We start from the raw sequence: 12,902 nt of genomic DNA on the forward strand, positions 1-12,902 counted from the left end.
ATTAGAATGGTCATGCCTATCAACAAAATACAGTTCACAATGATATGGGGTCCTGGGATGCCTACGGTGCTGTGAAAAAGTATTTGCCCCCTCAAATATTTCTTCTGTGTACCTTTCAAGCCTGTTATATATTTTACCGCTAATCATGCAGATGTGCTGCTCATAACTTGGAAAGAGAGGAAAATAGTAATATGTCTAACTGCTTCATCTTTGGATGAAAAAAAGCCAAAATCTACAGTGACGAGATGCATCACATTCAATGACCAGAGACTCAAGTTCCCCACTGGAGACTTTCTAAGATTCTTTGAAGACAAAAGACTTTGACCGATAATCACAGGGAGTGAGATTTAACTCTTCATTTAAGTCTAGATCCAAGCCTAAGTAAGATGATGGAGTTTGATTACGAAATCTTTCGCTAATGGGTTCATAACAAGAATTGCTTCATCCGTCTCCCAAAGCCCCAGCATTGTCGGTGAGTATTGATTGCTTTTAACTTAATGTTCCTCAAGGCTTCATTCAGAAAGACATTTAGCAGTGAGAGAGAAAGAGATGTAGCGTAGGTAACTAGGGATATTTATATTTAACCAATTATGCAGCAGATATTGCTCTGAATGTCAGACCCCCAGAGGTCAAGAAAGCTTTAATAAAGAAAAGAAAATCCATGTTTCAAGTACAATTCTGTCCCTTTTTGTGACTTTTCTGCATTTGATTGTATTTTCAGTCTTTAGAGGAAAATAACAAGAAAAACATTCCTGAAACACAATCATGACCACACTGTGACGTTGCCATAGTTAATGTATTGAATAATATGTGTTATGTAGATTTTGCAGTTTAGAAATGAATTGTTTATTGTTTATTGTTAAAAAGATCCCCATTAGCTGGGACGAGCTAGTCTTCCTGGGGTCCACAAGACAAAACAAAAAATCACTTAACAAGTAAACATTGTAGACATTATTATAGATGTCTTCAGAAATCATTCCGAATAAATATATTCACTATTCACAAATTTAAATAGTGTATTCTCAAGAAATAATTAAAAGATACTTTACTATTCAGTTCACATATATTCAGTGGGCAATTATTCCAATAACTGATGGCAGGATAAATACCTATTCTCTGTAAGAAATTTGATTTTGGACATGGTAACATCATCTGACCACCATTAGCTGACCTTGTCACATAAGAATGAACCTGATCACATCTGACAATTTGGTTATATAAGAAAACAGGTTGATCAGAACAGACAGTGTTTCTAAAAAAACAGGAAAGTTGACGATGCATACTGATAATGTTTGTTCTTATGGAACAATGTGAAACCAATCTGGGCAGCTCTGTTCTGGGCACTATTGTATATTCCCTAGCTGACCTTTAGATGCAGAGGACCATACAGGTGCACAATCAGATTCTTGTACTTGTTTGTTCCTAAGTGAAGTGAAGAAACTTTAAAATATATGTGTGATTTTGATGTGCTCCACATGTGATTTACGAATGGCCAGAGGCAGCTAAAATAGTATTGAAGCATTTTGTGCAAGAGGTTAGACGTGCGTTACCTAATCTAGGTGTAGGCTGCAGAAGCTTTATAAAGTAAAAATTTGTGGTGTGTCTCAAGTTCATAGTTTGATTATTATCGCTCACAGTTTATTCTTTTATTTCAATTTCAGCATCTATTACAGTATGTTTACTATTTACATTTTATGACATTATCGCAGATTAAGTTTATAATAATGGCAAGTTATGGCAAGGTACTGTTATATGTCGTAAGCATATTGTGCTTTACTATTCTAGATTTTAGTATTATTTATGTTTACAATGTATGCTTTTAAGGGCTGCACAGTGGTGCAGTGGGTAGCGCTGTTGCCGTGTAGCAAGAAGATCCTGGGTTCAAATCCTACTCTTGTCCTGGGTCTTTCTGCATGGAGTTTGCATGCTCTACCTGTGCATGCGTAGGTTCTCCAATAGTTGTTTGTCTCTGTGTTGCCCTGTGATAGACTGGTGACCTGTTCAGGGTGTACCCCGCCTCTTGCCCATTGACAGCTGGAGATAGGCACCAGGAACCCTCATGACCCCACAAGGGATAGGCGTGTTAGAAAATGGAGGAATGTACAGTCTTAACTTTAGTGGTAATATATTTAATTTAATTGTTTTTCTTTGCTGATCCAATATACGTGACTCTTGAGGATTTCTTTTGATTTGAATTCCTCATTGTTTTAATACCAATATTTAGTTTTCTAATTTTGTCTCTTTATTTTTTATCATTGTGATCATTTCTTTGCATGTCTTTAAATGTCTCTTTGTCCTTTTATCTTCTGTAAAGCACTTTGTGTAAAACTGATTCTGTAAAAGTGCTTTATAAATATCGTTTATTTGATTGATTGACTGAAAAAAACCCAACTTAAGTATTTTTTATTGATTTTAATTTTGTTATTTAGAAATACCAAAATTAGCTAATGATTTAATTATTTTTCTTTGATGGCATCATTTCTGAAAAGTTATCATATACTATGATCAAAGAGGTACTCAGTACTTGAGAAGTCTTCTCGCTAAACACTTTTATACTCAGACTTTAGTCATTTTCTGTATAGCTACTTTTTTACTTCCACTTGATATTTAAAAATAGCCCTAGCACAACTTTTGTCTACTTTATCCATTGACCGCTGCCATCAGGCATCGCACCCGAGGCATCATAAGAAACCTCTGCTTCAGCAGATCTCACCTGCAGTTCCTGGGACACTCTTCCTCTGTTTCTTCATCTTCTCCCCAAAAGTCCACTGCTGAGAAAATCAACGCCAGAAGCACAGCGAAGCAGCACACCAAGGCAAAGATCACAATGCACTTTTGCTGAGACTGCAAGAAAGACATAGAAACACAAAACCGCGTCGATTAGTGAGGTTTATTTTCTGCTCCTCAACACTTCTGTAAAAAAACAAGACCAAATTCACCCAACCTTGGCTTCCATTAGCTGGCTGGATGACAGAACTGATTTACCGCTCAGCTCAGCAGGTCATATCATGATGGAGGAGAATTCAACACAAGCATGTTGTGTCGTGTATGACCTCACAACCCCAGACCTAAATTTGAACACGACACATGAATAAAGATGGACGAGGGTCTAAAAAAAAGTAGTCAGCAAAGAACACTTTTTAATGGAAAGAAGGTGAAACATAAACAAGATAAATCACTTGCAGCTTTTGAGTTGTTTTAGTCCTTATTTCACATGTTTGGACGTATTCCCACATGGCTAAGATCACGATGAAAGCCGGGGCTCTCTATGTTCTCTAACAACGGTGAATACATGAAGGGTACCGAGTCCCATGCTGCTGCTTTTGCTTGCTTTAATCCAGCTGTGACATAAACATGTGGGTGTTACTGATAAAATGTCATCCCTGCTTCACTGAATTCTAGTCTTTAAAATTAACACGAGCAAAGTACCACATAACACGTTGGGCAGCCAGGACAGTAGATACGCCGCTCCCTGCTAGGACCGGTCTGGTTGATGCTCAGCTGGTGGCGAATAAAACTTTTCTCCTTAAGGATATCTTCAAATCCTTCATGTTAATGACTGAGATGTGAGCGTTGGTGAGTCCAGCATCTTCACCGAAGTTTAACCCAGAAATTGCTGCTACTTTAACTACCCAACAGATATTTGACTGGGGAGGAGCAGCAATTCCATTTAGGAGTTGCTTTGAATGTAAACAGCTGTTCTTCTCATCCTCTTTCACCTGCTTTAAATTGAACGTATTTGAGCTGGGTCATTCTGACAACGTCTTCTGTGCTGTGCTCTATCAGCCACCCGGGTACAAGAAAAAAGGCATTTTGGATCAAAGTATCCCCAAATATGACTTATTAATTATGACTTATTTCCGAGGATTGTAATATTTATGGTGGCATGATAAGCCAATGGTCAGAGGCTTTTTAAACCATTTAAATTTTTTTTTTTTTTTGGGGGGATTTTTTTGCAGCTCTAGTGGCTCGCTTTTTCTGAAAGTAGGCTGACAGGAAGGGGGGTGGAAGAGGGGGAGAGACATGCGGCAAAGGACCGCGGGTCGGATTCAAACCCGAGTCGACCGTGTCAAGGACTAAGTCCTCCGTACATGGGTCGCGCTACCCGCTGCGCCACAAGCGCACCCTTTTTAAACCTTATTGACGCTTTTAATCTTGTTCAATCTCTGATCATTCACAAGAAAGTGGACAGAAAGTGGTACAGTTTGCTGGTTTGTAACTTAGAGAGACTAGCCCGCATCATTTGAAGTTTCTCTTTCCTGTAAATCTGTTAAATCTGCTGCTGCTCGGCACGCCCGTCTTTTGAGCTCCTCAACTTCTGCTCGGTTTCCTGCTCCTTTTACCCAGAGCCGTGCTCTTCCAGAAACTGTGCGATGACACTGAGGACCGTCAGACGGATCTGCACTCTGTGGCTCCAATTTAACCCGGCAGCCTAAGACTTAATGTGAGCCCTGCTGAACGATACAGCTCTAGCTGTCAGGTGTGAGTCATTTCAGATGTTAAATGACTTTTGGTGTCAGTATCAGAGAACAGGGGAAAACAGCAAAAGAAAACAGCACTCTGATATCATTCAGTCTGTCATAGTCCTCGTCTTATGCTAAAACATTTGTTCTCACCTTTGTTCTTCATGCCCCACAGACTGTATTGCACCCACTCCAGTTGCTACTAACAAGTATGGATAAGATGGCATCAACTAGGGCTCTTATGTTACATCCTATTTATAACCCCTCAGTCCATGTTCCCTGGCCTGTAGGTAGGTTCCCCAATGATGCTGTAAGGTACAGGGCATCGCAAAAAAGTTTTATTTTCCACTTTTTTTGTTTCAAACAATGTTAACAGCAGTCTCTCCAGTGGGTGCTTTCCCTGAAGATTTTAAACATGTAATTGTTCAACCTCTGATTATAAAACCTGCTCTAGGTCTTATGTTCTTGGTAAAAATATGGGCCGATCTCTGAACTACCCTTCCTTTCTAAAATCCTTGAGAAGGTTGTGTATTTTTCATTACTTGGCCTTTCTGGAGGAGCAGAACATTTTAGAAGTTTTCCAAACTGGGTTTAAAGCTTTACACAGCACTGACTCAGCTCTTTCAAAGGTTTTCATTAAGGATTTTCTAGCTGCTGACTCTGATGATTGTGTTATTCTTGAACTTTTACATTTAACAGCTGCCTTTGATACATTGGATCAAAACCTTCATTTCTCCTTGAAGCAATGAATTGGCATCAGGGACACAGCACTGGACTGGTTCAGATTTTACTTGACCGATCAAACTTAGGGAAAATATGTCTTCTGCTCCTTTCTTGTGTGAAGTCCCACAGGGCTCTATTTTACCCCAGCATCTCTTTACGTTTTATTTGACTCCATACTGTGTAGACATGATATGGATTTCCACTATCACACAGATGACACTCAGATTTATGTCCCACACACATGAGAAATCTATTTTGTTCTATATTACTGAAAAGGTGTCTTGATGATATAAATACCTGGATGGCTCCCAACTTCCTAAAACTCAATGAAAACAAACTTGGAAGCAATTGATGTTTTTTTTTGGTAACACAGCTGAAACCATTCCTGTAGACATAGCAGGAAGGACTGACTAAACTAAACAAATAAAAACCTTTGTCACTAACCGGCTTAAGTACTGCAATGCACAATGCAGGCTTATTGGTTCTTCTATTGCCTAGCTCCACAGGGTACAAAACATGGCAGTGCATCTTTTTACTCATACAAGTTAATATGTGCACATCAACCCATTTTAGCTTCTCTTTAATGGCTGTACGTACATTTTGGGATTAATATTAAAATCCTTTTGTTTTTAAAGCCCTCCCTGGTCCTACCCTCTAATGACTGGACCTAGAAACACGATATTCGAGCCGGGCACGGTGTTGCGTTTTCTTTAAAAGTTTATTAAAGGGTTTGAGGATGTAACAGGTAACACAGTCAGATGATAGTTAGACCGGTTGACGGGGACAGGTGGCAGAAGCAGACAGAGGCTGACTGACCAGGAGAAGACGACTGATGCGGGTTAAACCAGGAGAAGATGACCGGAGCGGGGAATGACCAGAGTAGTAGCCAATCAGTCCCCATAGAGGGCATATCATGGCAGATAACCCCATAGTGGTTATCTGCCATGTTAATTAAGTTTGAATGCATTTGTTATGAAAGTTTAATAAAATGTGTGGGTTAATCTTACTTTTTGCAGACCCCATTGCACCTTTTAGGAAGAAGTTACATAAAAGAACACAAACTATCTGAAGCTCATCAGCCAAACTAGCCCTTTACAAACACAGAACACAATCCATTACTGGTGACAGGAGGTGGGAATATGTTTGTGTTTCTTCCAACGGATTTGTCCCTGGGGAATAGAAGACCTTTCAAAGAAAGAGTGGCAAAAAAATAAGGATGTAATGTACTCTGTTGAAGTACACAGATAGTTGTACTATTAACGGGAAAAAATAAATAAAAATAATTCAAGCTAGTGTTGTGATTTTGGTTTAGTATCATTTTGTTGCTGTTCTAAGTTCTACATTATGTAGTCTGTTTGCTGTGTTAAATCTTTCAGTGCTTTTAATTTCTTATTCTTGACGAATACTTTTATGTTAGCAGGCCTTCTGCTGTCTCTGCAGTCCTAGTTTCTGTTACCAAACCTGTAATACCTGAGCAGAATCTGCAGACCCGATAATTCAACCAACACCAGAACTGAATGTTTAAAAGAGTTTATTGAACTGGTGTTGCTGGAGCACAAACTGACCGGAACACGTGCTGGGAACAAAGGCTAGTGGGGAACTTGTGGTCAGTTTAAGGGTCATGCACAGGGAGACCATCCACAGGGCAGAAGTTTTCAGAAGGGCTAGGCGAGAGGGGAATCTGGGAATCAGGCAAGAGAATCGGTAACAGGAGGCACATGGTGCAGAGGCAGTATCCAACAGGGGAAAGGCACCCAGGAGAAAACAGGAATGAGACAGGTTGAGCTCAGGAGGACTATACAAGAAACGCTGGATGGTCTACTCACACAATGGCTTTCAAGAATCTGATGGTTACCCACTGGAGCGCCAGTAATATATAATGCTCCTCCCAGGTGCAACAACTCCCAGTAATTAGGGCTGCCGCAAGTGTAACTGCTCAGCCTTGATTGCCGGTGCAGCACAGGGAGTGACTTCATAGGACTGCACACAGCAGCTTCTCAGGCAGGAACAGACAGGAATCACAGTGCGTTTCATTTGTCCTCGGCAGTAGGGATTCACGACCTGGAACATTTAACTGGAGCGTGGGTGTTACGAGTCGGAAACTCGGTGCAATGGGACGGTACCCCACTTCTGTATTCATGATGGCTGCTGCTCACAGCAACATTGAGTAAAACTTCATACTTTGACTGTATGTAGCAGCTCCATCTTATTTATGTAACAATTAGTCAGTCATGCAGGTGCTACCTTTCAGTCTTCATCAGACAGGATGTTTCAGCTCTGTTTATTGGCACAAAATATCGCCTAGAACAGTGTTATTGTCGTTGTTATTGTTATTTTCCTACTTTCTGACGGTGGGAAAATGGAACCTAATGACGTAATCTGTGACTGGTGAGCTCTGACATCCGAGGCAAAAGGAAAATACCATCATTACCCAAACCTCTATTAGCCAGTAAATCCATATAGTACCACAGGTGTGTCTTTAGGTGATCTAGTTTTATCTAAGGGTAAAGCTGTGTTGTCATAATTTACCAGTTGCCTCTTTTGAACTACCTGAAGGGTATGTCAAGGGGATACATCTGGTTGTAACTATTATTGATGATGCTGACAAAACCAATGAGGTTAAACGGCAGGGCTTTCTGGAGCGTTTTTAGGAAGATTAATGCCAGCCTTCTAAAACTAGTTTTGATTTGTGTGTGTTTGTTTGTCTGTGTGCTTGTGTGAGTGTTTGTGTCTGTGTGTTTGTTTTGGAACATTTAGTTCTATCAAAATTTCAGCCATGTGACAGAATCGACTCCTAGAAGGTGGACTGAAATTTAATACATATGCTAATTCACTTCCTAATATTAAAATACAACAGTGCGTTATGAAAATAATTAAGTTTAAATGCCCAAAGAATTGGTCACTGGCAAGAGTGTTTGAAAGAAAGAACTAAGGAAATAAAAACATTGATTTCCATTGAGCCCACTGTGTACGCTCTTTAAAAGTGTGTGTTCACTATTGAAGAAAAAATTATTTGCACTTTAAAAGAATTAGTAGTTTAATTTCGCCTCATATCCACAGCGAGAAAGGCCTTTTAACACATCTAAAGGGTATCTGATTTCAACATAACACTTTAGTCATTATTGCACAAAAGTTGTCTGAGATCATGCGAGCCTTAACATTACAACCTGTGCTCTATGACCTTGTGCTGCTGCTACAGCCTCTCCATGCTGTTCACCTGCTCGGAGAGACGCTGGCACTTTAACCCAGTCAAACTCCTCAACTATAAAACAATAAAAATGTCACCAGATCTGTTTCAAATCTGCCAGAAGAGACTCAAACTAATTACTCGCGATCACCACAGGTCATTAGTACAGTCAGCTAAGCTCATTATTCTCAGAGACAAAACTCATAACAGGCAGAACCTCTGTGAGACACAGCATCACAAAGGATTCATTAGTTTACAGAGTTTAATGTAGCTGCAGAGATTTATAAGTGTTGGTCCTTGAATGGAAAATAAATGAATCTGAAAAAACGGTTGATGCTGCGTTTTCCAGGGAGCCGTACAGGCAGGAGCAGGGTGGTAACAGAAAGGTGGAGGCTCACATAATTATTTATCAAAGCTAGAGCTTGCATAAGCAATGTGTAAACTAAAACAATGTATAAGCCTTTTTCCTGAATGATCACGCCTCAGCTATTCTTGATAGCAAGCAAACACATGTTAATTTTTTGATATCCATGGTTTATTTATTCCTACAGTGTTATCATTAGTGTCTCAGATTGAAAAAGTGTGACTGAAACACTATGGATGTGCATCTTAAATGTGAACGTAAACAGAGGTTCATGCATCAGGCCCTAATGCTTCCCATGAGGATCTTGCTCGTAGGAGCGACTGTAAATTATATCTATAAAACTGCAGTAAGGGTTTATTATCTTGCAGCATATACCATCGCAACTAAAAGCAGACATTATGTGGGTCCAAATGTGAAGAGACAAACTATATTTTGTGAAATATCATGTCGTGCTATGTGTATGAATTATGTGCCTGTACACACCATAGTATGTACCATAGTATGATGGTGTGTACTGTATGTATTGGGATGAAGGGTGTAAAATGTAAGGGACAGATTTACTTACTTTTCTTCTGTCACAATCTCAGTTTCTTTACATATGCTTAGGAATTGCCTGACCGCAGTCATTCACTGCCCGTAAGTGATCAAATAATTAAGAACGGAATTTGTCAGAAAGTAGATCCGCCTCCCCAGTTCTGTCAGCCATAGTGAATCTTCATGAGTGCAGACAAAGCCTCTGCACAGTGTAGCATGAGATGAAGTAAGGCTGTTACTGGGTTACTGCTTGGACATTTGAGCGTTTGCTTAAATTGGGTAGCAGTGTTGCCTACGTACACTATCTATTGCCTCTAAGCTGCAACCCTCATGCAACCACAGAATTAAAAAAATTATTTTTTTTACATTGTTAGAAAAAACATAGTAAGCTGACCTGGCTGGAAAAGATGTTGCACATGCTACAGCATCATATAAGAAGTAAAACGATGACTGTTAATTACTTAAAGCAGTGTATTTTTGCAATACTATTGAAATGCAAGGAAGATATGCAATGCATTGTTTACATTTCAATTGTTTACATAAATCACTGCTGCACCTTATCCTGTAATTTACTGCAATTTACTGTGATTTTTCAAGCTGTATGCAAACGAAATTTCATTCTGTATGCACTCTGTGCATACAAAATGACAAATAAAGTTGTCTGTCTCTCTGTCTGTCTCAATAGTTTGATGAGAGTAATAATTATCGTCTAGGCTGCAAGACGATGTTCAAAATGAGTGACCTCCTGTCCCTCAGTTAGCTGGGTAAAACCAATAAGATAGAGAAATGGTAAGCGATGGGGGTTGATAGAATCCTTCTTCTCTATCTTTGCACTTAACAAGAGCACTCTCAGCACACACTCAAAGGGTAAATGGAGTTCAAATCAAAACCTGTCAGTTTCGTGAGCCAAATGTCAGCCAGACACCAAGAGAGGCAATTATATATGAAGGCTCACCTGTGGGAGAGCTGCCTAACTCCAGTACTTTCAGTGTTTATCGTACATTCATATGTGTTTTTGGAGATATATGAGCATATAGGGCAGATGCACAAGGAGGTCATACTGGTACACCTTATGGGCAGAGTAACTGAATCTGCAGCATAGCCAGAGATCAATGCTTCTTCAATTACTTAAAGTACCCTGCAGAGACAGTCGTCTGAAAAGTAAGCCAAAAAAAGACACAAAAGTACACATTTCATGTATGGAAATCATTGTATGTTCCATTAGCTGTGCCTAGCACTTTTTGTGTATCATCTTTTTTTATTTTCTACCTCTACTCTAAAAACCTTAGCCATTAATCTAATGAAATGAAAGTAAATTGAAATAGTTTTGGCAAAATATTAGATTGTTCTTTTAAACGAAGGCGCTGAAAAACAACAGCTTGTGGAAAGTGATGGGGTGGATATATTATTTTGCTGAACTGAGGAGGCATACAGGCGGTACAGTCTTTTCAGCCAGGTTATTACTGTCTTGGAGAAGTATTATTGGAGACCATACTTTGTAGGAGGCCAAACTTAGTCTTTTGTGTCCATTATTTAATTACCTTTGAAACCCTATTTTATCATAACTTAGGCTTAAATATGCTGTTTTTGTGGAATACAACCATTTGACAAGTTCAGCTAAATTTATTTGTTTTGCTGATGATTCTAAACCGCATCCCAAAACCCCAACCATCTTATTTAACGGTGATGTCATCACAATGTGGTGAAAAAGTATCCACCCCCCCTTACAGGTTTCTTTTATTTTTGCTTTTGTGTCAAACTGACATGTTACAGATAATCAAATAAATTGAAATACCTAGTAAATTTAACCGGAAGCGTAAATCCTCATTGCTTCACAAATTGGTATTTTTGATTTTATAATGTATTTAATGGCATTAAAATAAAGCAGTGCACTATGTAAATCTGCATAGACAAAGGTAACCTGAATAAATGTAAAAGTAAAAAGCAGTTTGCAAAGCATTTTAGGTAAAGTGCCTTGAGAAAAAGTTCGTAAGGAACCGCCGCTATATACATAAACTGAATTGTTTATTAAGAGATAAAGCTATCGGAATCAGCCAAGCCCTGTGTAAAATAATAATAATATTAATAATTGGAACTCATAGTATAAGAACAGGCTATGCCTCCTCTGGTGGCAACAACTGCAACAAACAATTAATGATAAGAGACAGTGAGTGCAGGAGTTTTAGCACACTCTTGTTTCCAGACTCGTTTTAATTTTAGACCCAATTGACAGTTTTTGTACATCAACATTTTTAAGGCCTTGTCGCTGCAATCGGATTTAAGTCCAGACTTTGAGTAAACTATTGCAAAACCGTTGTGCAGTTTTTCTTTAACCATTCAAACACAAACTTGCTGGTATATTTTGGATCATTGTCCCGCTGCAATACCCAAATGTGGTAAAGCTCAAGATGAATATCTGATGTCCAGACATTCTCAAGGATTTTGAAGAGAGATCAGAATTTATTATTCTAGCAATTATAGCAAGTCATCTAGGTCCAGGTGAGGCCTAAAGTGCTTTGAATGTGGTTGTGGGTTCTTTTGAGACCTCCTGGATGAGCCTTTGAGCCACACTTAAATTACCTGATGTTTCAAAGCAACATATACCCTTCATTGTCATAATTATTATGGTAATTATAAAAGCGTAATGTCATCTCTTAACCCAACATAAAAAACTTATAGGCAGGTTATGTAGTTAGCTCGGTGCAGTTTGGAACCACTAGGCTTTCTGTGACTTCCATTTTAGTTAAAGCCAGACAACTCGCCCCAAGATTGTTTTTCTCCCGTCATTACAGATGTATTGTTTGAGGCACCAATGAGCCCCTCTGGTACCAAATGAGGATGTGGAAATGATACAGACAGCTGATGGGTGAAATTAAACTAATCTGATGAAATGAACAGTAGCATTGTTGCAGCTCATCTCAAAGCAGAGCGCACATTTTTGCCACATAAATCAGACATAATTTGTCTGTGCAAACACACAGTAGGAATGAGTGGTAGGAGTCCAACACATACACTTATGTAGTTACTCAGTATTACTCGTTATGCAGTTATTTAAAAATGCTTGACTCTGACTGAAATGTGAAAAACAAATTTATTTTCATTGCTCTCGGGAGGATTTGTTCATCACATTTAGGTGCACGGCTCCAAATAATAAAAATAGCTTTTTTGGCTTTTTCAAAAGAAGCTCCCCATGGGCCATTAAAAAAAAAAAAAGGCTGTGCGAGGTGAAAGGCACTGTGCCACTTCTCCTCAAACCCACTCACAGGAAAACAAACACACACTAAAACTGTTTCCCGCCCGTCGTGCTCTTTGCACACAGACAGGGGTGAAGGCCAGAGAAGAGAAGGTGGATGTTTACATACATCAGAGGCAGCGGTATGAAACAGAGACGGCGTCCTGCTCTCCATCTCAACTCTCAGCCAAACATCTATTAATCTGGTCCTTGCTGTCTGTCGAAGGGTAGGATCATCCCACTCACCAAAGTGTTAAGTGGAAAACTCTGTTTTGTTGAGCTTCTGGAGCAAAACTCTGTATGTTTTCGTTCTGCGCTAAGCCAGCAGATGAAAGTGTTCACATCAGAAATGGTGCAGAGGGCAGATTATTTGGGGCAGAAATGCAAGACGTAAATGAA

At 39.3% G+C, this 12,902-nt stretch overlaps 1 protein-coding gene across 3 annotated transcripts in view; it reads right to left on the reverse strand.

Annotated features, from left to right (window-relative positions):
* LOC105937186 (inactive phospholipase D5) overlaps window positions 1-12,902 on the reverse strand; it is a 94,655-nt gene that overhangs the window by 23,264 nt on the left and 58,489 nt on the right. For 2 of the 3 annotated variants that reach the window (XM_036126554.1, XM_036126557.1), the window contains exon 2: window positions 2,714-2,844. In XM_036126554.1, the coding sequence (XP_035982447.1) occupies window positions 2,714-2,844 (131 nt within the window). Of the gene's footprint in view, window positions 1-2,713; window positions 2,845-2,944; window positions 3,069-12,902 lie in introns of all 3 variants that reach the window. The other variant, XM_036126555.1, reaches the window with a different exon arrangement.

The sequence above is a fragment of the Fundulus heteroclitus genome, chromosome 22 (assembly GCF_011125445.2).
Source record: "Fundulus heteroclitus isolate FHET01 chromosome 22, MU-UCD_Fhet_4.1, whole genome shotgun sequence".
In the NCBI taxonomy this organism is placed as follows: Eukaryota; Metazoa; Chordata; class Actinopteri; order Cyprinodontiformes; family Fundulidae; genus Fundulus; species Fundulus heteroclitus.